Source organism: Oncorhynchus masou, chromosome 1 (assembly GCF_036934945.1).
Source record: "Oncorhynchus masou masou isolate Uvic2021 chromosome 1, UVic_Omas_1.1, whole genome shotgun sequence".
NCBI lineage: Eukaryota > Metazoa > Chordata > Actinopteri > Salmoniformes > Salmonidae > Oncorhynchus > Oncorhynchus masou.
Genome location: NC_088212.1, coordinates 31020763 through 31046211, shown reverse-complemented (window position 1 = coordinate 31046211; position 25449 = coordinate 31020763). Strand labels below are relative to the sequence as shown.

Genomic DNA, 25449 nt, shown 5'->3' with positions numbered 1-25449 from the left:
TGTGATACTACCTGTGGAGCGAAGCGGAATGTTGACCGGGTTGTTGAAGTTCTATTCGGTAGACGTTGGCTAGCTGTTGGCTAGCTAGCTAGCAGTATCTCCTACGTTAAGGACGACAAATAGCTGGCTAGCTAACCTCGGTAAATTAAGATAATCACTCTAAGTCTACACACTCTAAACTACACAATTATCTTGGATACGAAGACAGCAAAGACAACTATGTAGCTAGCTAACACTACACTAATTGAGTCGTTCAGTTGAGTGAATAGTTTCTACAGTGCTGGTATTCGTTAGCTAGCTGCTGGGCAGATAGCAGTGTAGACTACGTTAGGACGACGAAATACGATAATTACGCAATTATCTTTGATACAAAGACGGCTATGTAGCTAGCTAAGAAGAAATTGCTAAGATTAGACAAATCAAACCGTTGTACTATAATGAAATGTAATGAAAATGTTTTGAAAAGTTATACTACCTGCGGACCGAAGTGTAGATGCGACCGCTCGCTCCAACCCGGAAGGATGATCAATAGCAAGGCTATGCTCACTGCGTCTGTACATAGTCAAAGCTTTCCTTAATTTTGGGTCAGTCACAGTGGTCAGGTATTCTGCCACTGTGTACTCTCTGTTTAGGGTCAAATAGCATTCTAGTTTGCTCTGTTTTTTTGTTAAATCTTTCCAATGTGTCAAGTAATTATCTTTTTGTTTTCTCATGATTTGGTTTGGTCGAATTGTGCTGCTGTCCTGGGGCTCTGTGGGGTGTGTTTGTGAACAGAGCCCCAGGACCAGCTTGCTTAGGGGACTCTTCTCCAGGTTTATCTCTCTGTCGGTGATGGCTTTGTTATGGAAGGTCTGGGAATCGCTTCCTTTTTGGTGGTTGTAGAATTTAACGTCTCTTTTCTGGATTGTGATAATTAGTTGGTATCGGCCTAAATCTGCTCTGCGTTCATTATTTGGTGTTCTACGTTGTATACGGAGGATATTTTTGCAGAATTCTGCGTGCCGAGTCTCAATTTGGTGTTTGTCCCATTTTGTGAAGTCTTGTTTGGTGAGTGGACCCCAGACCTCACAACCATAAAGGGCAATGGGCTCTATGACTGATTCAAGTATTTTTAGCCAGATCCTAATTGGTATGTTGAAATTTATGTTCCTTTTGATGGCATAGAATGCCCTTCTTGCCTTGTCTCTCAGATCGTTCACAGCTTTGTGGAAGTTACCTGTGGCGCTGATGTTTAGGCCAAGATATGTATAGTTTTTTGTGTGCTCGAGGTCAATGGTGTCTTGATGGTATTTGTTTTTGTGGTCCTGGCGACTGGACCTTTTTTGGAACACCATTATTTTGGTCTTACTGAGATTTACTGTCAGGGCCCAGGTCTGGCAGAATATCTAGGTGATGCTGTTGGCCCTCCTTGGTTGGTGACAGAAGCACCAGATCATCAGCAAACAGTAGACATTTGACTTCAGATTCTAGGAGGTGAGGCCGGGTGCTGCAGACGTTTCTAGTGCCCCTGCCAATTCGTTGATATATATGTTGAAGAGGGTGGGGCTTAAGCTGCATCCCTGTCTCACCCCACGGCCCTGTGGGAAGAAATGTGTGTTTTTTGCCAATTTTAACCGCACACTTGTTTGTGTACATTGATTTTATAATGTCATATGTTTTACCCCCAACACCACTTTCCATCAATTTGTATAGCAGACCCTCATGCCAAATTGAGTCGAAGGCTTTTTTGAAATTAACAAAGTATCAGAATACTTTGCCTTTGTTTCGGTTTGCTTGGTTGTCAATTAGGGTGTGTAGGGTTAATACATGGTCTGTTGTACGGTAATTTGGTAAAAAGCCAATTTAACATTTGCTCAGTACATTGTTTTCATTGATGAAATGTACGAGTCTGCTGTTAATAATAATGCAGAGGATTTTCGCAAGGTTGCTGTTGTTGCATATCCCACGGTAGTTATTGGGGTCAAATTTGTCTCCACTTTTGTGGATTGGGGTGATCAGTCCTTGGTTCCAAATATTGGGGAAGATGCCAGAGCTAAGGATGATGTTGAAGAGTTGTAGTATAGCCAATTGGAATTTGTTGTCTGTCTATTTGATCATTTCATTAAGGATACCATCAACACCACATGCCTTTTTTGGGTTGGAGGGTTTTTATTTTGTCCTGTAGCTCATTCAAGGTAATTGGAGAATCCAGTGGGTTCTGGTAGTTTTTAATAGTTGATTCTAATATTTGTATTTGATCCTGTATATGTTTTTGCTCTTTATTCTTTGTTATAGAGCCAAAAAGATTGAAGAAGTGGTTTACCCATACATCTCCATTTTGGATAGATAATTCTTCGTGTTGTTTGTTTTAGTGTTTTTCAATTTTCCGAGAAGTGGTTAGTCTATGGATTCTTCAATTACATTGAGCTGTTTTCTGACGTGCTGTTCATTCTTTTTCCGTAGTGTATTTCTGTATTGTTTTAGTGATTCACCATAGTGAAGGCGTAGACTCAGGTTTTCCGGGTCTCTGTTTTTGGTTGGACAGGTCTCTCAATTTCTTTCTTAGATTTTTGCATTCTTCATCAAACCATTTATCATTGTTGTTCATTTTCTTTGGTTTTCAATTTGATATTTTTAGATTTGATAGGGAAGCTGAGAGGTCAAATATACTGTTAAGATTTTCTAATGCCAAGTTTACACCTTCACTATTACAGTGGAACGTTTTACCCTGGAAATTGTCTAAAATGGATTGAATTTGTTCATGTCTAATTGTTTTTTGGTAGGTTTCCAAACTGCATTCCTTCCATCTATAGCATTTCTTAATGTTAGTCAGTTCCTTTGGCTTTGATGCCTCATGATTGAGTATTGCTCTATTCAAGTAGATTGTGATTTTGCTGTGGTCTGATAGGGGTGTCAGTGGGCTGACTGTGAACACTCTGAGAGACTCTGGGTTGAGGTCAGTGATAAAGTAGTCTACAGTACTACTGCCAAGAGATGAGCTTTTGGTGTACCTACCATAGGAGTCCCCTCGAAGCCTACCATTGACTATGCACACACACAGCGTGCGACAGAGCTGCAGGAGTTGTGACCCGTTTTTGTTGGTTATGTTGTCATAGTTGTGCCTAGGGGGGCATATGTGGGAGGAAATGCTGTCACCTGCAGGCAGGTGTTTGTCCCCCTGTGTCCTGAGGGTGTCAGGTTCTTGTCCGGTTCTGGCATTTAGGTCGCCACAGAGTAGTTCATGTCCCTGGGCCTGGAAATGATTGATTTCCCCCTCCAGGATGGAAAAGCTGTCTTCATTAAAGTAGGGGGATTTTAGTGGGGGGATATAGGTAGCACACAGGAGGACATTTTTCTCTGTTAAGATAATTTCCTTTTGAATTTCTAGCCAAATGTAAAATGTTCCTGTTTTGATTAATTTAATGGAGTGAGTTAGGTCTGCTCTATACCAAATTAGTATACCCCCTGAGTCACTTCCCTGTTTCACACCTGGTAGTTTGGTGGATGAGACTACCAGCTCTCAGTAACCTAGAGGGCAACCAGTGGGTCCGTCTCCTCTATACCAGGTTTCTTGCAGGATAACAATGTCTGTATTACCGATTTCTTTGGTGAAGTCCGGGTTCCTGCTCTTTAGGCCAAAGGCAGATGACCTCAGGCCTGGGATATTCCAGGATGATACAGTGAATGCTTTTTGTTCCATAAAGTGTCCAGTGTTGTTGGTCGTGTGGTTTGGCCACAGGCCAGTAAGTGTGAGCAGAGCCTGCCGAGCATCTGGTACATGACATTGGCTTGGGCTAGTGTAAGAGTGGGGGTTGGGCCTGTTTGCCCACTCACTGCCTGGGCGTATGTGTGATTTCCATGTTGAGGCCCTCTTTGCGGGGGTGGGGTGCATGGGCTGGGCAGGAGGGGCTGATCTGAGGGGGCCTAAGTGGAGTGTGGGCATGGTTGACATGGGGACGAGGGGGGGATTGGTTGGGGTGTGAATGTGGCTGGGGGTGCTGTGGTGGTGTCTATTGATCTGTTGCTCCTGTGTGAAGTGTTGGATACGTTTGAGAGCGATGTTCTTTAGAGTCCGGGCAAAGGTGGGCACTGCTGCCTTGTAGAGGTGGACCTGGTCATAGAGGCTGTTCAAGTCCAGGGTGGAGTGGTAGGCCAGGAAAACATTTGGTTTTGAGGCACTGTCACGGGAAATACTTGTGTTTACCTGCTGTATTGTGGCAGGGTGGAAGTCTTTTCTTGGTGGCAGGGTGGAGATAACCACTTGTGCGTTGGGGAAAGTAGAAGAAGCTTTTTCAATCACTCCCTTCAGTGCTGTGGCCACCCTTTCCTGCTGTGCTCTCAGGTCGTTTGTGCCTGTGTGTATTATTATGTGGCTTGGTGAACTTTGTTGGTCCTCAGACAGAAGGTCTAGGGCGTGCTGGGTGTTTGGACACCAGTTTAGACACACTGTGTTGGGGAAAAAGTTTTTTTTCTTGTATGTATTTCCCATTTGAGTCCATAAGGAGAACAATCTGTGTTTTATGTATGTCCTCAGTGGGTGTGGGGGGAGTTGTCAGAAAGGCTATCAGGGTGGGGGGTGGTGAGAGCCGCTAGGCTTGGGGTTCTTCATTTGTCTGTTTTGCTGTGATGTCGACTCTGGTCAGTGTCTGGTGTGGACTGTTCTGCTGTAGTGTCGAGACTTTTGTCGGGTGCTGAGGTGGGCTGTTCTGCTAGCTTCTCTGCAGGGGGTGGCTACCTCTCTAGTGGATTGTTCTCTGTCACACGCCATCCCCCTCAACCTCTCCTCTAGCGATCTGATCCTCTCCTCTAGTGCTCTGTTCTGCTCCTGCTCTTTCTCCTGTTGAAGTTGTCTCACCATTGTCCAGAGTGCAGATATGTCTCTCTCTACCTCCAGCTCTCCGGGTCTGGTTAAGAGAGTGTTGTCGTGCTGGACTGTTGTCTGGGTCTGTGCTGTCTGGAGTGTAATCACCTGCTGTTCCAGCTCCACCTGCCTTACCTCCAGCTGGGTAAATGTATCCTTCATTTCAATGAGAGGGTAGTACTCTGTGCTGGGAGGTTGACTTTCCGCTGGTGGTGGCTCGTCTGTGGGGTTATATAATGAAGAGGTCTGGTCTGACCCTCTCGGGGTGGGGGTATCTTTCTCAAGGTAGAGCTTCACCTGCTGGGCTAATTTTTTGTTAAGGTGAAAGTTCAGCTGAAACTGTTTGGGGTTACACTGTACCATTACTGTTCCAGACTTATTGAGATTTATATTAGCGGACTCCGAGTCCTCGTTGTCAAGTATCCTGAGTTTTCACCCCTCGGTAACACCCCCTCTCTTAACAAAAGGGGAGTGTGCTAATATAGCACTGTGCCGTGCCAGGGGATGGTTTGTGTGGAAGATAAGGTTGCTGATGTTCCCATTTTTGTAATAGTCAGCAAAAAGTGTCTCTTGATTTTCCATAAGGAGCTTCATTTTGTAATCTTTTCTTGCCTTATTATTCTTTACATACACAGGGTACTCTATTTTAATTACATCTTAACAGCAGGAGGCAGCTTCTTAGGCCTCTCCATTTGGATGGAGTAGACTGTTTGACTCTCCTGCCATTGTTGGGCTAAAGGAATTTGAAACCTCCCACTTGACACATCAGTGCTAATTGAAGCTGTATCAAGCTTGGCAGGATTATGTTAGCGTTCAGTCCTTATAAAGTAATGTAGTGTATTTTTCTTCTTGGCTTTTGGAAATAAAATATAGTTTCAGACTAAACATTACTCACTCAGTTCCAGGTTGGATGGTGTTTTCAGGTTTCTGTTGTTTTCCAGAGAATTTGCTGTATAGAATAATAATCCTTGGTAGTTGAAAACCTTCCAGGTGATTCTAATTCCATCCCAAATCAGGTTGTAGGTTTTGAGTTTTGATTTGGAGTGAAGGTTATGGTTTTAGAGGGTAGCATCCTGTATATGTTCCTGACAAATCCAAGTTTATCTAAATTGCTATCTTTTTTTAAGAAAATGCTGAAAAAAGCAGAAGCTCATCTGATCATGACCTCTAGCCTTCTGTGTCTCTGTCTCGCTCTTTTTTCTGTCTCTCTCTCTCTCTGTCTTTCTCTCTCTTTTTCTCTCTTTTTTTCTGTGTCTCTCTTTTTCTGTCTCTCTCTCTCTCCTGTGACTCTTTTATTTCTGTCTCTCTCTCTTTTTTCTGTGTCTCTTTATCTCTCTCGCTTTGTCTCTCGCTCTGTCTCTCGCTCTCTTTTTTCTGTCTCTCGCTCTCTTTTTTCTGTCTCGCTCTCTTTTTTCTGTCTCGCTCTCTTTTTTCTGTCTCGCTCTCTGTCTCTCTCTCTCGCTCTCTGTCTCTCTCTCTCGCTCTCTGTCTCTCTCTCTCGCTCTCTCTCTGTCTCTCTCTCTCGCTCTCTCTCTCTCTCTCTCGCTCTCTCTGTCTCTCGCTCTCTCTGTCTCTCGCTCTCTCTCTCGCTCTCTCTGTCTCTCGCTCTCTCTGTCTCTCGCTCTCGCTCTCTCTGTCTCTCTGTCTCTCTCTCTCTCGCTCTGTCGCTCTCTCTCTCGCTCTGTCGCTCTCTCTGTCGCTCTCTCTGTCGCTCTCTCTGTCGCTCTCTCTGTCGCTCTCTCTGTCGCTCTGTCGCTCTCTCTGTCGCTCTCTCTGTCGCTCTCTCTGTCGCTCTCGCTCTCTCTGTCGCTCTCGCTCTCTCTGTCGCTCTCGCCCTCTCTGTCGCTCTCTGTCGCTCTCTGTCGCTCTCGCTCTCTCTGTCGCTCTCGCCCTCTCTGTCGCTCTCTCTGTCGCTCTCTCGCTCTCTTTTTTCTGTCTCTTTGTCTCGCTTTCTCGCTCTCTCTGTCGCTCTCTCGCTCTCTTTTTTCTGTCTCTCTTTGTCTCGCTCTCTCGCTCTCTTTCTGTCTCACTCTCTCTCTGTCTCGCTCTCTCTCTGTCTCGCTCTCTCTCTGTCTCGCTCTCTCTCTGGCTCTCTTTCTGTCTCTTTTTTGTGTCGCTCTCTCTCTGGCTCTCTTTCTGTCTCTCTTTCTTTTGTCTCTTTTTTCTGCGTCTCTCTCACTCTCTCCCTTGCTCTTTTTCTGTGTCTCGCGTTCTCACTGTCTGTCTCTTTTTTCTGTCTCGCTCTCTTTTTTCTGTCTCGCTCTCTTTTTTCTGTCTCGCTCTCTTTTTTCTGTCTCGCTCTCTTTTTTCTCTCTCGCTCTCTCTCTCTCGCTCTCTCTGTCTCTCTCTCGCTCTCTCTGTCTCTCTCTCGCTCTCTCTGTCTCGCTCTCTCGCTCTCTCTGTCTCTCGCTCTCTCGCTGTCTCTCGCTCTCTCGCTGTCTCTCGCTCTCTCTGTCTCTCGCTCTCTCTCTCGCTCTGTCGCTCTCTCTGTCGCTCTGTCGCTCTCTCTGTCGCTCTGTCGCTCTCTCTGTCGCTCTGTCGCTCTCTCTGTCGCTCTCTCTGTCGCTCTGTCGCTCTCTCTGTCGCTCTGTCGCTCTCTCTGTCGCTCTCTCTGTCGCTCTCTCTGTCGCTCTCTCTGTCGCTCTCTCTGTCGCTCTCTCTGTCGCTCTCTCTGTCGCTCTCTCTGTCGCTCTCTCTGTCGCTCTGTCGCTCTCTCTGTCGCTCTGTCGCTCTCTCTGTCTCGCTCTCTGTCTCTCTGTCTCGCTCTCTCTCTCTCTCTCTCTCTCTGTCGCTCCCGCTCTCTCTGTCGCTCTCGCTCGCTCTGTCGCTCTCTGTCGCTCTCTGTCGCTCTCTCTGTCGCTCTCTCTGTCGCTCTCTCTGTCGCTCTGTCGCTCTCTTTTTTCTGTCTCTTTGTCTCGCTTTCTCGCTCTCTCTGTTGCTCTCTCGCTCTCTTTTTTCTGTCTCTCTTTGTCTCTCTGTCTCGCTCTCTCTCTGTCTCGCTCTCTCTCTGTCTCGCTCTCTCTCTGTCTCGCTCTCTCTCTGTCTCGCTCTCTCTCTGTCTCGCTCTCTCTCTGGCTCTCTTTCTGTCTCTTTTTTGTGTCGCTCTCTCTCTGGCTCTCTTTCTGTCTCTCTTTTGTGTTTCTTTTTTCTGCGTCTCTCTCACTCTCTCCCTTGCTCTTTTTCTGTGTCTCGCGTTCTCACTGTCTGTCTCTTTTTTTGTGTCTTTCTCTTTTTGTGTCTCTCTCTCTCTCTCTTTGCGTCTCTCTCTCTTTTTGTGTCTCTCTTTTTTTTCTGCCTCTTTTTTTTCTGCTTCTCTCTCTCTCGTTCGGTCTCTCTCTCTCGTTCTGTCTCTCTCACTGTGTGTGTCTGTCTTGTGCCCCAGTTTCTGCAGCAATAGAGCAAGGATATTAAATCATGACAGCATAGCCGCCGTATTTAGCATGTTCAACTGTAAGCCCTTTTTTAATTACAAACACCTAAACATGTTTTGTTTAACTTTTGTTATAGTTTAGTTGTGTGGTCGTTTTCCTGTTAGAGTAAAGTTAGCACTGTTACGGAAGCATTGCCTTTTCTCTGTGTGTGGTTCCCAGGAGTTGCAGACAAGCATCCTGTCGCTGGCCACCAAGATCCTGATGGGCTGCGACGAGGTGCTGGAGACCCTGCAGCAGGTGACCGCCACTCTCATCAACAGTGACATCACTGACCGAGAGACCAGGTGACCCTCACTCCTCTACCATTGCTTTTCCTGTTACCTGTCAACCTGTCATTTTACGTGTTGTATGCCTACCCCTAACTCTCTTGACCTTTTGTCTGTGTATCTGCATGTTCCCCTTGTATGCATATGAATCCCTTTCTATGCATTTCCCTCTCTGTCTGCCTCAACTCTCTTCCACATACCTCTTATCCCACTTCTCTCTCCTTCCGGGCCGCAGGCTGAAGGGTCTGGAGCAGATGACCAAGGCCACCATGCTGGGCCACCTGCTGCCGGTGCTGCTCACCTCTCTGATGCACCCCAACCTGCAGACACTCAATCTGGCTGACGCTCTCATGCCCCAGCTAGTGCAGCTCGTCCTCTACACCAGCCAGGTGGGGGCTCTTAAACAAACACCCTCGTCTCACCTCAATGTAGATATTCTTCTCTAGTTTAGAACGTCTGTCTGTCGTCTCTGCTTTCTGTGGTGGATGATGGGTAGACATGTTGTGCTTGTTAATTGAAAGTTGATGATAGTTTGGAAGGAGAATTAGCATATATATTTATAATATGGGTTTCTCCTGGTTATTTCCCAGACTGCTCTGCTGTTGAAGACCCAGTCTCCTCTCTTCACTGACAGCATTCCACTGGTAGGAGGGCCGCTGGGCCAAAAGGCGCCTGCTGCTGATGATGACCGGTAAGAGTACACACGGTCCTCTGTAGGCAAGATTTATCAGGACCTTAAGCCTGGTTTTCCAGGTGTGTTTGTGTTTCTGTCCCTGATGACTGACTGACTTCCTCTGTCCTACTCCAGCTTTAGAATCCTAGATGAGCGGGAGGAGCCAGGCTTCCTGACAGGCCTGAAGATCCCTGCCCCATGGGCTGCTGGGAAGACGGTGGAGACGGTCCACCCAGTGCGAGACAACTATAAGTTCAAAGAGACGGTACACATCCCAGGGGCACGCTGCCTCTACCTGCGCTTCGACTCCCGCTGCTCCTCGCAGTACGACTACGACAAGGTGACCAATCCCTGCACCTCTCTACCCCACATCACATTTCCATGTTAAAGCTATGTCATTACATGTCTAATGTAGTTTATCATTGCAAAGCTCTATGAGGAAGATATTGACTTGGTCTTTTCTCGCTGGTGTTCCAGTTGGTGATGTATGCTGGGCCCAACACTAACAGTCGCAAGGTGACCGAGTATGGAGGCAACACTCTGGGCTATGGCAGTCGCAGTGTCCTAGGGACAGGTTGGCCCAAAGACCTGGTCAAGGTGGAGGGGGACACAGTGACGTTCTCCTTTGAGATGAGGAGTGGGCGCGAGCACAACACCCCAGACAAAGCGATGTGGGGGTTCTCCTGCACTGTCAGAGCGCAGGTACACACAGCTGTGGAATTAGATCACTGCACTGTTGTGAATACAGTATGTTGCTGCAATGTTTGACATACACACCCAGCCATTGTTACGTAGATCTGTCTTTGTTTTCCCGCTACAGGAATCATCAGAGGATGTCTCTGGGGGTCTCCCCTTCCTGGCAGACCTGGCGTTGGGTCTGTCTGTACTGGCCTGCTCCATGCTCCGCATCCTCTACAACGGACCTGAAGTAACCCGAGAGGAGGATGCCTGCCATGACCTGCTCTGCTCCAAGCTGCTCCAAAGGTGACTCGACATATATGGCGAATGATACAGAGCACACACTATAGATGGCACGAATGCACTGCAATGTCGCAGCACAGTCATATACAGCTATAACCAACTAAATAGTAACACCCTAGTAAAATAACACCGGTGACACCGTGGCAGAGAGCGGTGACCAGGACAGCCGAGACTAAATGCTATCCGTTTCCTCCAGGTGCCAATGGCAGGTGGAAGCTAATGGTGCCATCTCTCCAGCCCTAACCCCCAGTCCCTCTCCGCTACCCCTCACCATCGAGGAGGACCGGGAGTTCACCTACCCCTCTGACGTGCTCATCCCTCCCCCGGGCCTCATGCCTGGGGCCTACTTTGACCTGCCCCGCATCCGCCTGCCTCCAGGCATCATGAGCCGGCTACGAGAGGTGTCCGGCAGGGGGCGACCACAGTTTCGTCCCAGCATCAAGTAAGAAGTGGTGACCATATATACCACATATTCAACTGCCATTCCAATTCTATTTTAACCAGTCATTACTGCCCGTCCTCTCCCCCATTTCTCTCTGACTTGCCCGTGTCAGGGAGGTGATCAGGCCAGACGTTATGGAGGAGGTCATAGTGTCGTGTGTGATAAAGCACCTGACGCTGGTGGATGCTCTCCAGTCGCTCGTCAACTTCCAGTACCGTGAGGAGCACGCTGAGGAGTACGACCTGCTCTGTAAGATCATGGCCGAGACTTTCAAGAAGATCAACGCCATGGAGCGCCAGCTGCAGGTACACAAGTGGCTATTCTAGTCTGCTTTTCCCTCTCCGTGTGTGTGTGTAAAACTTTGTTTGTTGCCATCCATCAGAGTGTTGCAGAGCTGGAGCAGAAGTGGCAGAACGAGGTGGAGGAAGCTCAGCAGGGAAAGCTGGAGAACAATGCTCCTTTCTTCCACGACTATCACTTCTTTGAGGTACACATCCCTTCACCTCCGATTCTCATAAAGTTGTTCACTGTTCAGCAAATATAATTAGTTTTTGTTTCCCCAGAACAAAATGAAGGAACTAGAATTGCTGTGTTCACTAAAGGAGGTCCCACTGGACTGGGGTGATTTGGAAAATGTTGTCCTCACACTGAGGTAAGACATTGCAGAAGAGCCACGTGACAATGCCGTTGTTAAGACTGCTGAGGTAACATCTTCCTCCGCGTTGTCTTCTGGCTTGTGGTCTATGTTTGTCCACAGGGAGAAGTTCTTCCAGGAGGTGAACTCCGTCCACCTGAAGAGTGGTGTGCCGCTGGCCAAAACCAAAGCCCTGGTGAAGAGCCTGATGAACCGCACAGAGCTGCTGCTCCACGTCACCATCGCTCCTCACTGCAGGAGCCTGAACACCACGCCTGCTGGCACGCCAGGTACCCCTCAGCTTACACTTCCTTACATAACTACCTCCCCAGTCTACTCCACCTCCCTAGCTTACACCTGCTTCTCTGTACCCCTCTCCTGATTTACTTTGGCTGCCTGGATGTAGTATGATACAATAGAGGTGACTGATTCTGACTTTTTGTTGTTGTGTGGCAGCCTGTAAGTCTGTGTCAGACACTAAGACGGTGGTCCCCGGGGTGAAGCAGCCAGTCTTCCTGCGCAGCATGTCTGCGCCCTCCGACCTGGAGATGATCGGCAACCAGGACCTGGAGTTCCCACACAGCAGCCAAAGGTTCACTGTCCACAAAAATCTCTTTGACAAAGTGTATCACAAGCATAACGACACTAAGTTGATGATGGATGGAGAGAGTACTCACCCCTCTACGTTATTCTCCTCTACTGCAGGAGGCGACACCACCCCACCAGTCACCGCAGCAGCTCCTTCACCCTGCTGCAGTCTCTAGCCATGGAGGACAGCCGGGACAAGCCAACGTACAGTGTGCTGCTGGGGCAGCTCTTTGCTTTCATAGGGACCTTGCCCGACCAGTCTGTAAGTGCAGCCGTCCGCCACAGTCACCGCACATTGAATTCTGTGTTTTTGGTGCCAAACAATTAGAGAAGTTGAGTCTATTCATATTTTACCCGAGTTCTGCCTCCTCCAGGTGTCCAGCAGCAGTTTCCTGTCTGCGGCTCAGACACGGTGGAGGCGGGGCAGCACGAGGAAGCAGGCCCTCGTTCACATGAGGGAGCTGCTCACTGCCGCAGTCAGGGTAGGTGGGGTCACTCACCTGGTGGGACCTGTTACCATGGTGCTGCAGGGAGGACCCAGGTAAGGCATGGACACACACTCACTCACACACCTACCATTAATATATCTTCATGGCATGTTTACATTTGGGATAATTTATTTTATAATTATTGTTTCCTTTCACAATATAACATTGCAATTGAATTATATTTAACACTAAACAATAACTTGACAGACATTAATATACAGTTGAAGTCAGAAGTTTACATACACCTTAGCCAAATACATTTAAACTCAGTTTTTCACAATTCCTGACATTTAATCCTAGACAAATTCCCTGTCTTAGGTCAGTTAGGATCATCATTTTATTTTAAGAATGTGAAATGTCAGAATAATAGTAGAAAGAATTATTTATTTCAGATTTTATTTCTTTCCCAGTGGGTCAGAAGTTTACATGCACATAGTTTTTCTTCCTCATGACACAAGTAATTTTTCCAACAATTGTTTACAGACAGATTATATCACAATTCCAGTGGGTCAGATGTTTACATACACTCAGTTGACTGCGCCTTTAAACAGCTTGGAAAATTCCAGAAAATTACAGCATGGCTTTAGAAGATTCTTATAGGCTAAATGACATCATTTGAGTCAATTGGAGGTGTACCTGTGGATGTATTTCAAGGCCTACCTTCAAACACAGTGCCTCTTTGCTTGACATCATGTGAAAATTCAAAGAAATCATCCTAGAACTCAGAAAAGTCTGACCTCCACAAGTTTGGTTCATCCTTGGGAGCAATTTCCAAATGCCTGAAGGTACTACGTTCATCTGTACAAACAATCGTACGCAAGTATAAACACCATGGGACCACGCGGCCGTCATATCCCTCAGGAAGGAGACATGTTTTGTCTCCTAGAGATGAATGTACTTTGGTGCGAAAGTGCAAATCAATCCCAGACCAACAGCAAAAGCCCTTGTGAAGGTGCTGGAGGAAACGGGTACAAAAGTATCTACAGTGCCTTGCGAAAGTATTCGGCCCCCTTGAACTTTGCGACCTTTTGCCACATTTCAGGCTTCAAACATCAAGATAAAAAACTGTATTTTTTTGTGAAGAATCAACAACAAGTGGGACACAATCATGAAGTGGAACGACATTTATTGGATATTTCAAACTTTTTTAACAAATCAAAAACTGAAAAATTGGGCGTGCAAAATTATTCAGCCCCCTTAAATTAATACTTTGTAGCACCACCTTTTGCTGCGATTACAGCTGTAAGTCGCTTGGGGTATGTCTCTATCAGTTTTGGACATCGAGAGACTGAAATTTTTTCCATTCCTCCTTGCAAAACAGCTCGAGCTCAGTGAGGTTGGATGGAGAGCATTTGTGAACAGCAGTTTTCAGTTCTTTCCACAGATTCTCAATTGGATTCAGGTCTGGACTTTGACTTGGCCATTCTAACACCTGGATATGTTTATTTTGAACCATTCCATTGTAGATTTTGCTTTATGTTTTGGATCATTGTCTTGTTGGAAGACAAATCTCCGTCCCAGTCTCAGGTCTTTTGCAGACTCCATCAGGTTTTCTTCCAGAATGGTCCTGTATTTGGCTCCATCCATCTTCCCATCAATTTTAACCATCTTCCCTGTCCCTGCTGAAGAAAAGCAGGCCCAAACCATGATGCTGCCACCACCATGTTTGAGAGTGGTGTTGGTGTGGTCAGGGTGATGAGCTGTGTTGCTTTTACGCCAAACATAACGTTTTGCATTGTTGCCAAAAAGTTCAATTTTGGTTTCATCTGACCAGAGCACCTTCTTCCACATGTTTGGTGTGTCTCCCAGGTGGCTTGTGGCAAACTTTAAACGACACTTTTTATGGATATCTGTAAGAAATGGCTTTCTTCTTGCCAGTCTTCCATAAAGGCCAGATTTGTGCAATATACGACTGATTGTTGTCCTATGGACAAAGTCTCCCACCTCAGCTGTAGATCTCTGCAGTTCATCCAGAGTGATCATGGGCCTCTTGGCTGCATCTCTGATCAGTCTTCTCCTTGTATGAGCTGAAAGTTTAGAGGGACGGCCAGGTTTTGGTAGATTTGCAGTGGTCTGATACTCCTTCCATTTCAATATTATCGCTTGCACAGTGCTCCTTGGGATGTTTAAAGCTTGGGAAATCTTTTTGTATCCAAATCCGGCTTTAAACTTCTTCACAACAGTATCTCGGACCTGCCTGGTGTGTTCCTTGTTCTTCATGATGCTCTGCGCTTTTAACGGACCTCTGAGACTATCACAGTGCAGGTGCATTTATACGGAGACTTGATTACACACAGGTGGATTGTATTTATCATCATTAGTCATTTAGGTCAACATTGGATCATTCAGAGATCCTCACTGAACTTCTGAAGAAAGTTTGCTACACTGAAAGTAAAGGGGCTGAATAATTTTGCACGCCCAATGTTTCAGTTTTTGATTTGCTAAAAAAGTTTGAAATATCCAATAAATGTCGTTCCACTTCATGATTGTGTCCCACTTGTTGATTCTTCACAAAAAAATACAGTTTTATAGCTTTATGTTTGAAGCCTGAAATGTGGCAAAAGGTTGCAAAGTTCAAGGGGGGCGAATACTTTCCCAAGGCACTGTATATCCACAGTAAAACGAGTCCTATATCGACATAACCTGAAAGGCTGCTGAGCAAGGAAGAAGCCACTGCTCCAAAACTGCCATAAAAAAAGCCAGACTACGGTTTGCAACTGCAAACTGACAAAGATCGTACTTTTTGGAGAAATGTCCTCTGGTCTGATTAAACAAAAATAGAACTGTTTGGCCATAATGACCATTGTTATGTCTGGAGGAAAAAGCGGGAGGCTTGCAAGCCGAAGAACACCATCCCAACCATGAAGCACGGGGTGGCAGCATCTTGTTGTGGGGATGTTTTGCTGCAGTAGGGACTGGTGCACTTCACAAAATAGATGGCATCATGAGGCAGAAAAATTATGTGGATATATTGAAGCAGCATCTCAAGACATCAGTCAGGAAGTTAAAGCTTGGTAGCAAATGGGTCTTCCAAATGGACAATGACCCCAAGCATACTTCCAATGTTGTGGCAAAATGGCCGAAAGACAACAGTGACAATGTGATGAAAGAAATAACAGCTGAACTAAATAATTCTCTCTACTATTATTCTGACATTTCACATTCTTAAAATAAAGTGGTGATCCTAACTGACCTAAAACAGGGAATTTTTACTTGGATTAAATGTCAGGAATTGTGAAACTGAGTTGAAATGTATTTGGCTAAGGTATATGTAAATTTCCGATTTCAACTGTGTGTGTGTATATCTAAATCTCGTAGATTTAGGACAGTCACTTCAACCTTTTTATTCTTCTTATTATTATGTTTTACTGTCTTTTTTTTGCCATGTATGAATTTGTTATTTAATGCGTTTCTATGGGATTTTTTAGTGAAGGCCAAAACCTATATTTGATCCCCCTAAAATATATACCTAAAGGGGTCCTCAAAATCAAATAGCTAAATGATCCCATATTATGACAATCTTAAAACAATTCCATTTGCCATGCTTGGCCTTTCCCTTCCCCAATGTCCTAGACTCTAAAGAATGAAATTGAAGAATCAGCTAGGACCGGGCATCTCTCACGGGGAGGAGCATCTGTTGTATTTTTTTGTTCCATTCCTCCTCTCAAAATTTAACTTCAAAGTATTTTTCCCATACAACCTTTAGGCCCTTACAAGTTCCTGCGGTATGTGGTAATTTGCGGAGGATTTCTATCTTAACACTTATATTAGAATATACAGGGAATTTGTTGTTTTTCTGTCTATCCTTTAACATACAATCTCTAAGCTGGAGATATCGCCAAAAGTTATGGTTCTGTAAAATCTACATGTTCCTTAGTTGTTCAAAAGAGGTTCTTGATATAGACACGTAATGTTCTTTATCCCCTTTCTATACCAATCTTTCCAGAAAACCATGTGTCCTCTTATTTTCAATTTAGGGTTATTCCATAACGATGCAGAGTTTGTCAAGAAAGGTGACATTTTTTTTCCCTCTTATGAATCTGACTCCATATATTTTTTTTGTATGGGATATTCTGTAGTGCCACCTTTTGTTGACTCAAATAATCTGATGCTCCAAATGGGGCATTAAGTTCTTCCATGTCCACCAACATTGGCCTTTTAGAGGTCTCCATAACGAAAGCCTATTTGGGCAGTTATAAAGGCTTCTTGTTATAATTTCATGTTGTGCATCTTTAATCCTCACTCCACAGTCTTTGCCTGTAATCTCACTAGTTTTATCCTGGCCGTGTTACCGGCCCAAATAAGCGGAGTGATAATTTTAAATCCACAGGTACAGACCGGCATGGACAGTGGTAGCATGCTGATGACGTAATTGAGTTTAAGAGCCATGACCATCTTTGTAACCTGTATCGTAACCCATAATGACATTTGTATATTATCCCAGTTCTTAACTTTTTGGTTTTTAGGGACCCATTGAAATCCCAAGTTGACGAGGTCACTTCTCAAACAATGTTTTGATAGGGGCACTACCTTTATCTATGAAAATGTATTTACTAGGTCCAGTAAAGGCAATATGGAGAGTTGGCGGGTCTGACATTAATGGTAATATATTGTCTGCATAAAACAGTTGTTTATTCTCCCAACCTCCCATAGTAACCCCTTTGACTGATGCGGCCTAATGGCTTCGGCTAATGATTCTAGTGCTATGATAAATAGTGAGAGACTGTGACCTTTGTGCCTCACCCTACTGTAAATGGAGATGATTGTAATCCGTTAGTGACTACTATGAATGAGGGCCCGTTGTACATAAGTTAAAAAATATTCTGAAATCCCTGTCCAATATCCAAATGTATTTTAGTGTATAATGCAGGAGAAATTCAATTTTCTAAATGTATCTGTGTCCTCTGTGCAGGATCGAGGAGCTGACCTGTGGGGGAATGGTGGAGCAGGTGCAGGAGGCCTTTGGGGAGACTATGACGTCTGTAGTATCACTATGTGCCCGCTTCCCCATCGCTTGTTCCAACAGTATTGGCATGCTCTGCACCATCCCCTATACTAGGCAAGACAATTATTCTCTATCTTCCGAAATCCTCGTGTTACTCTTGGAAAACGGCTTTGTTTGTTATCAGGAACAAACAATTCACCTCATTCTCCTGGCACCCAAAAATGCCTGACTTCCTAGAATTGCCATTCTCTAAACCCCCACACGTCTGCCCATGTGTTCCTGTAGGAGCGAGGAGCAGTGCCTGGTGCGCAGTGGTCTGGTCCAGCTCATGGACCGCCTGTGCAGCCTGAGTGGCCAGAGGGACTGCAGCTCCAATGAGAAGCAGACCAAGAAGCAGAAGGTGGCCACCATGGCCTGGGCTGCCTTCCAGGTGCTTGCCAACCGCTGCATCGAGTGGGAGAAGGTGGAAGGTATGCAAGATCGTTTTTTTTGGGGGGGGGGGTAATTTATCAGCTTGTGAAATGGGTAGCCCACTCCAAGAAATGAAGAGAACCTCAACGCTGAAGCAGAACATCTGAGAATAATTTTCACTCTGACGTTTCCAATGTCTTGATGGTACCTTTTAGCTAAAGAGGAAGGTATGAAAGGCTGTCTTCATGTCTTCAGGGTCTACTAACAAAGTGAGGACAAAACACAGAAGAATAGTTGGAGGTTAAAGTTAGGCAAGCTTGGCAAAAGTAGATTTTAGGCCAATAATTCAGAAACCAGAGGAAAGATGGGTATTGCCATGACCTTTGAATATAGATAATCAGACTTTAGGATGCAACCTCACATCTGTGTTTTCTACAGATAGTACAGTGTGCGATAATTCTTACTACTGCAGAAATCGCTCTCCCCCTCTCTTAAGGTGGTTCAACAGATGCGGTGCACTCAGGTCTGGCCCGGCAGGTGTCCAGCCTGCTGACCAACCACCTGGTCAGAGCCACAGAGTGCTGTGGGAACCAGGCAGCAGGGAACGATGCTCTGCAGGACGTCCTCAGCCTGCTCAACGACCTGTCCAGGTAACCACTAGCAAACAACAGGTCAAATACACATCACCGTCAGTCTTCTTGTGTTCTGTGTTTGTGAAATGACTGTTGTCACCTTCTAATTTTCTATGATTGTCTGGCGTTCCTCCAGGAGCCACATAGGGAAGGCTATCCTGAGCCAGCCAGCCTGTGTGTCCAAGCTCCTGTCCCTGCTGCTGGACCAGCGGCCGTCTCCCAAGCTGGTGCTGATCATCCTGCAGCTGTGCCGCGCTGCCCTGCCACTGATGAGTGTAGAGGACTGTGGCAACGTGGCGCTACCCTCCTGGAGCTACTCCATCAACACCCTAGATGCTGAGCAGCAGGACGCCACCGACCCAGCCTCGCGCATCGCCGCTCTGCTGCTGGCCAAGCTGGCTGACTACGTAGTACCAGGTAGGACATTTTGGTCATGAGATATCTGGCCTCTGTTAGACTGCTGTCTCTAACACCGTGTCCCTCACCAGGCTGCCAGACCCTGCTGTCCCCCAGCTCCTCAGAACCAGACACCAGCCTGAGCCGCTCCAGCCCCAAGGGAACCCTGAAGTCAGATAAGGACGCTGGGGAGGAGGGCGAGGCTGTGGATGGCAAACTGTCCATCTTTATACACAAGCGGGAGGACCAGTCCTCTCATGAGGTTCTACAGCCACTGCTCAGGTAAGACTCATCGTAATACCTCCTGAGACCTTTTAACTTCATGTGTGCCAAACCATCCATGCAGTCTCTCTGACACCTGTGCTTTTCCTCCCTGGTGGCCTGCAGCAGCTCAGAAGGCCGGCCGTTCCGCCTTGGAACTGGAGCCAACATGGAGAAGGTGGTGAAGATGGATAGAGACATGACCAAGGTCAGGCCTGTTTTTAAAGTTTTCATGTGGCTGCAAAAGTCATTGAGGTGTCACCAAGTGAAAGAAGAATAGTGAAAAATTAAACCTAGTCAAGGCATATGTTCAAGAATAATACCATTTATTCCTGGCTGATCTGCTCCTTCCCCATTCCTCTCATTCACCTCACCAGAGTGGTAGCTGTGAGGTGATCACAGAGGAGGCTGCTGCCGCCCTGAGGAAGGCCAATAAGTGGGCCCAGTCTGGGCTGATAGTGAGCGTGGGCCCGCCTGTGGAGGCTCTGGTCCCGGAGGCTGCTGGAGGAGTCACCACAGGGGACAAGAAGAAGAGCGCTCAGACCGCTGTGTGTCGGGACAGGAACTCTGAACTGGCCAGGTTGGTGTGACACTCAAGCTGTGCAAGATTTATATTATTACTTTTGTATAACCGTAATACCAGTGGAATTGAATCTTCTACACTAGTTCTCGTTAACCAGAGCGGAGAACGGTTCTAACCGGACTCTTCTCTCCCTCCACTGTTCAGGTCCGACCCGATCAGGCCCTTCATCAGTGGACATGTGGCCAACAGTATGGCTGCTGAGGTCATCGCCCTGCTGCACAGCCTGCTCACAGCTCCCGAGTCCAACACTGCCCAGATCTGGACCAGCACTGCAGAGAAGGTAAAGCACCATTAGAATGCGTAGGTTTTAGAGGCAGCTGCAGCCATTCTAAGGTCTACTTGCAGATGCTAGAGCCATGTAATTCTAAGAATATACTGTATATGAAGATCATAGTGATGACACATGGACTTAATGCTACTGATGACTGTGCCAGGTGCTGTCCAGAGCACTGATGTTCATCCCACAGCTGGGGAAGTATGCCGAGAGCATCCTGGAGAACGGTAGCAGCAGCGGCAGGAAGCTGGCTAAACTCCAGGCCATCGGCAGGCAGGCTGTGGCGGCACTCTGCGCCCTTGGAGGCTTCAAGGAGACCATCAAGATTGGCTCAGAGGTCCAGGTGGGTTAGGAGAGGAGCACAAGTTGATAGATCTATTAGAAGACTTAGCAGTACACCCTTAGCAACATGCATTGTACCTGTCTCTGTGGTGAAATTAACATGCTGGGTACCTACAACACTATACCAGGCCAACAGTGCTGTGGTCAGGAAGAGCTATAGCAGTGATTGCATGTTTCTCATCATGGTCCCTCTGCTCCCTCAGGTGGTGGGTAAAGGAGTGCTGGGCAGCGTGGGTGTGGTCATGTCCATCAACGAGCAGGAGGGCATTGCCACGGTGAAGTTCCCTTCCTGCGAGTACAGGAAGGCCTGCAAGGCCTCAGACATCCTGACGGTGCCCATCTCCCGCCTCTGCACTCCCCGTTCTGAGGTAAGAACAGGGAGGGTGAGGGAAGTCAGACACACATAACGTAACTTGACTGAAAATGATGAAAGTGCTTTAATGTTCGCTAGTAGGCTAATTTAATGTTCTCATCCCTGTCCCTCTCCCCTTCCCCTCTTTCTCCCAGGCGATGCCCCTCTACAAGCTGTCCATCACAGAGAAGGTGGTGCAGGCGGTACAGTCCATGCTTCTGCCACAGGAGGGCAGTCTGTCCATCCACTCCTCCCTCCCCGCCTCAGGAGATGGCTCCAGTCCTGTTATGGCTGCTGTTCGCCTGTTGGCTGAAATCAGGACCAGGTAAATCACTATCGAGGACATTATCTTGGTCATAACGTTTTTCTGCTCTTAAAGTGCGTGTCTGCACTAGGGCTGTGGCGGTCATGACATTTTGCTGGTTATTGTCGTGCAAAAGAGTGCCGGTCTCATGGTAATTGACCGTTAATTAACGTAAACATATTTTGCTTTTCCAGGCCTCCAAGCATACAAGCAGCATACAAGCAGCATACAAGCCGCTGAAGGCGCGTTTGGAACATCTTCATTTAAAAAAAGTCTAAATCAATTTAATATACACATCACAATAAATCCATTATTTATTTTAGGCAGGTCTAAAGAAACATTATATGAAGAATGAAAAGAATATGAGTTGGCCTACTGTGTGTTATCTGGCTATGCACCATGCTGTATGCTTGATTGTTCATTTAGCAGACAAAACATGCCTATGAGTTCTGTGCCTTTATTTAATATTATATGATTTTATAGTAAGAACAATATAATTGAACTTAAAGGATATTTTTCCCATTCCGGAGCAGGTGCACATATGAAGTGGTTATGTTGTGCGTAAAATATATAATTTAAAACTGGTCCAATACACTAGATTTAGAGTTATTTGTCAACTTTAGTTGAATGATACAAACCTTAGAATGTGAAATAAAATATGGAATCATGTAGTAACCAAAAAAAGTGTTGAACAAATCAAAATATATTTGAGATACAAAATAACCACCCTTTGCCTTCACAGCTTTTCACACTCTTTGCATTCTCTCAACCGACTTCATGAGGTAGTCACCTGGAATGCTTTTATAACAGTCTTGAAGAAGTTTCTACAGCAGTTGTTGGGATGAGATTGGGTGATTGTGGAGGCCAGGTCATCTGACGCAGCATTCCTTCACTCTCCTTAGTCAAATAGCCCTTACACAGCTAGGAGGTGTTTTGGGTCATTGTCCTGTTGAAAAACAAATGATAGTCCCACTAAGCGCAAACCAGATGGGATGGCGTATCGCTGCAGAATGCTGTGGTAACCATGCTGGTTAAGTGCCTGGAATTCTAAATAAATCGCTGACAGTGTCACCAGCAAAGCACCATCACACCTCCTCCTCCATGCTTCACGGTGGGAACCACACATGCAGAGATCATCCGTTCACCTACTCTGCGTCTCACAAAGACACGGCGGTTGGAACCCAAAATCTCAAATATGGACTCATCAGATGAAAGGACAGATTTCCACCGGTCTAATGTCCATTGCTCGTGTTTCTTGGCCAAACAAGTCTCTTCTTCTTATTGGTGTCCTTTAGTAGTTTTCTTTGCATCAAATCAAAATCAAATAACATTTTATTTGTCACATGCGCCGACTACAATAGTGAAATGCTTACAAGCCCCTGAACAACAATTCAGTAAAAAAATATGAATAAGAGTAACAAGTAGTTAAAGATCAGCAGTAAAATAACAATAGTGAGACTATTTAGAGGGGGTACCGGTACAGAGTCAATGTGCAGGGGTACCGGCCGACCATGAAGGCCTAATTCACGCAGTCTTCTTTGAACAGTTGATGTTGAGATGTGTCTGTTACTTGAAGTCTGTGAAGCATTTATTTGGGCTGCAATTTCTGAGGCTGATAACTATAATGACCTTATCCTCTGCAGCAGAATTAACTCTGGGTCTTCCTTTCCTGTGGCGGTCCTCATGAGAGCAAGCTTCATCACAGCACTTGATGGTTTTTGCGACTGCACATGAAGAAACTTTCAATGTTCTTGAAATTTTCCGGATTCACTGATCTTCATGTCTTAAAGTAATGATGGACTGTAGTTTCTCATTGCTTATTTGAGCTGTTCTTGCCATAATATGGACTTGGTCTTTTAACAAATAGGGCAATCTTCTTTATACCACCCCTACCTTGTCGCAGCACAACTGATTGGATCAAACGCATTAAGAAGGAAAGAAATTCCACAAATTAACTTTTAACAAGGCACACCTGTTAATTGAAATGCATTCCATGTGACTACCTCATGAAGCTGGTTAAGAGAATGCCAAGAGTTTGCAAGCTGTCATCAAGGCAAGGGTGGAATCTCAAATATAACATATTTTGATTTAACACTTTTTCTTACTACATGATTCCGTATGTTATTTCATAGTTTTGATGTTTTCACTATTATTCTACAATGTAGAAAGTAGAACCCTGGAATGAATAGGTGTGTCTACTTTTGACTGGTACTCTATATAGATAGAGAGATGTGCAAATTGGTGTTTTGAATGAATCATCAACTTAAAAAGCACGGTCAATTTCTTTCTTAGGCATTGAAATAACATCCGAAATGACCATGTTTTCCGATAGAGCCTTGAGTACCAGGCCATTAGTGACCTGATGGTCATTAGCGAGTTGCGTAGGCTACGACCAACGCATGTCCTGAGCGCATAAGAGGAGGTTACCGTGACTCAACAGTCACGTGGAATTTTACTGCGGTCATGACTGCTGGTAATACGGTCACCTCAACAGCCCTGCTCTGCACCTGTGTTTCATACAGTGCCTTCGGAAAGTGTTCAGGCCCCTTGACTTTTTCCACATTTTGTTACGTTACAGCCTTCTAAAATTGATTAAATCGTTTTTTTCCCCCTCATCAATCTACACACAATACCCCATAATGACAAAGCAAAAACAGGTTTTTAGAAATATTTGCTAATTTATAAAAAAAACTTAAATTAGTATTCAGACCCTATACTCAGTACTTTGTTGAAGCACCTTTGGCAGCAATTACAGCATTGAGTTTTCTTGAGTATGATACTACAAGCTTGGCACACCTGTATTTGGGGAGTTTCTCCCATTCTTCTCTGCAGAGCCTCAAGCTCTGTCAGGTTGAATGTGGAGTGTTGCTGCACAGCTATTTTCAATTTTCTCCAGAGCTGCTCGATTGAGTTCAATCTGGGCTCTGGCTTGTCCCGAAGCCAAGACAATGCAGGAGTGGATTGTGGGCTTAGGGTTGTTGTCCTGTTGGAATGTGAACCATTGCCCCAGTCTGAGGTCCTGAGCACAGGTTTTCATGCAAGGATCTCTCTGTACTTTGCTCCGTTCATCTTTGCCTCGTTCCTGTCTAGTCTCCCAGTCCCTGCCGCTGAAAAACATCCCTATAACATGATGCTGCCACCACCATGCTTCACCATAGGGATGGTGACAGGTTTCCTCCAGATGGGACGCTTGGCATTCAGGCCAAAGAGTTCAATCTTGGTTTCATCAGACCAGAGAATCTTGTTTCTCATGGACTGAGAGTTTTTGGCTGCCTTTTGGCAAACTCCAAGAGGGCTGTCATGTGACTTTTACTGAGGAGTGGCTTCCGTCTAGCCACTCTACCATAAAGGCCTGATTGGTGGAGTTTTGCAGAGATGGTTGTCCTTCTGGAAGGTTCTCCCAACTCCACAGAGGAACTCTGGAGCTTTATCAGAGTGACCATCGGGTTCTTGGTCACCCCCCTGACCAAGGTCCTTCTCCCCCGATTGCTCAGTTTGGTCGGGCAGGCCAGCTCCAGGAAGAGTCTTGGTGGTTCCAAACTTCTTCCATTTGAGGGTGATGGATGCCACTGTGTTCTTTGGGACCTTCAATGCTGCAGACATTTTTGGTACCCTTCCCCAGATCTGTGCCTCGACACAATCCTGTCTCTGAGCTCTACGGACTATTCCTTGGACCTCATGGCTTGGTTTTTGCTCTGACATGTACTGTCAACTGTGGGACATAATATAGGCAGGTATGTGCCTTTCCAAATCATGTCCAATCAATTGAATTTCCACAGGTGGACTCCAAGTTGTAGAAACTTTTCAAGCATGGTCAATAGCAGCAGAGTCTCATAGCAAAGGGTCTGAATACTTATGTAAATGTGGTATTTCTATTTTTAATTTTTAATACATTTGCAAAATTTCTTAACATGTTTTTGCTTCATCATTAAGGGGTATTGTATGTAGATTGCTGAGGAAAATGTTTTATTTAATCCATTTTAGAATAAGGCTGAAATGTAACAATGTGTAAAAAGTACTTTCCTGAAGGCACTGTATATTTTTGTTTAGTTAATATTGAGGGTTAAATGTGTGTGTTCCAGGGCATGTCTGGTGATGGCCCAGCTCCTGGAGGACAGCTCATTCTGTGAGGAGTTCATTCAGCAGTGTCCTGCTGCTGTGGAGGTGCTCAACCTAGTGGCCCAGGAGTGCAGTCCTGGTGAGTGACCACCCAGTAGCATAGTGCTCAATTACGAGACCACTTCTGCAATGCAGCATGACTTTACTTTCCTATATGACAGTAGTATTGATTGTGTGGAAGGACGTAGGGCTGCTGTGTGTAACAGTGCGTCTGTGTTGTGCAGGGGAGCGTCTCGGCATGGTTGAAGCACAGTGTGAGCGAGTGAGGATGCTGTACCGAGACTGCGCTCGCCCGCCACCCCCTCCCCTCCAGACAGACAGGCGCCAGGTGGGTGTCGCTGTAGCCTTTCGACTCTTTTATCTACTGAGATCTACTGATTTTAATAACGGACATAAAACCGTATTAGGAATTTTTGATTGATGAAGGGATTCCGTTTGAGATTTGTAGGGCCAGTCTCCTAACTCTCTCTGTTCCGCTCTGTACCTC

At 45.8% G+C, this 25449-nt stretch overlaps 1 protein-coding gene across 4 annotated transcripts in view; it reads left to right on the top strand.

The window, feature by feature from the left end:
* Positions 1-25449, top strand: part of LOC135541787 (probable E3 ubiquitin-protein ligase HECTD4) — a 74103-nt gene that overhangs the window by 21624 nt on the left and 27030 nt on the right. For all 4 annotated transcript variants that reach the window (XM_064968193.1, XM_064968176.1, XM_064968185.1 and 1 more), the window contains exons 18-44: positions 8431-8555; positions 8773-8926; positions 9128-9228; positions 9346-9550; positions 9688-9912; positions 10031-10194; positions 10388-10633; positions 10746-10938; positions 11016-11120; positions 11197-11285; positions 11391-11557; positions 11724-11859; positions 11973-12117; positions 12230-12396; positions 17256-17402; positions 17574-17758; positions 18196-18349; positions 18468-18748; positions 18820-19009; positions 19115-19196; positions 19366-19568; positions 19716-19851; positions 20006-20188; positions 20391-20555; positions 20695-20864; positions 24926-25041; positions 25187-25290. In XM_064968193.1, coding sequence (XP_064824265.1) covers positions 8431-8555; positions 8773-8926; positions 9128-9228; positions 9346-9550; positions 9688-9912; positions 10031-10194; positions 10388-10633; positions 10746-10938; positions 11016-11120; positions 11197-11285; positions 11391-11557; positions 11724-11859; positions 11973-12117; positions 12230-12396; positions 17256-17402; positions 17574-17758; positions 18196-18349; positions 18468-18748; positions 18820-19009; positions 19115-19196; positions 19366-19568; positions 19716-19851; positions 20006-20188; positions 20391-20555; positions 20695-20864; positions 24926-25041; positions 25187-25290 — 4338 coding nt within the window. The remainder of the gene's footprint in view (positions 1-8430; positions 8556-8772; positions 8927-9127; positions 9229-9345; positions 9551-9687; positions 9913-10030; positions 10195-10387; positions 10634-10745; positions 10939-11015; positions 11121-11196; positions 11286-11390; positions 11558-11723; positions 11860-11972; positions 12118-12229; positions 12397-17255; positions 17403-17573; positions 17759-18195; positions 18350-18467; positions 18749-18819; positions 19010-19114; positions 19197-19365; positions 19569-19715; positions 19852-20005; positions 20189-20390; positions 20556-20694; positions 20865-24925; positions 25042-25186; positions 25291-25449) is intronic.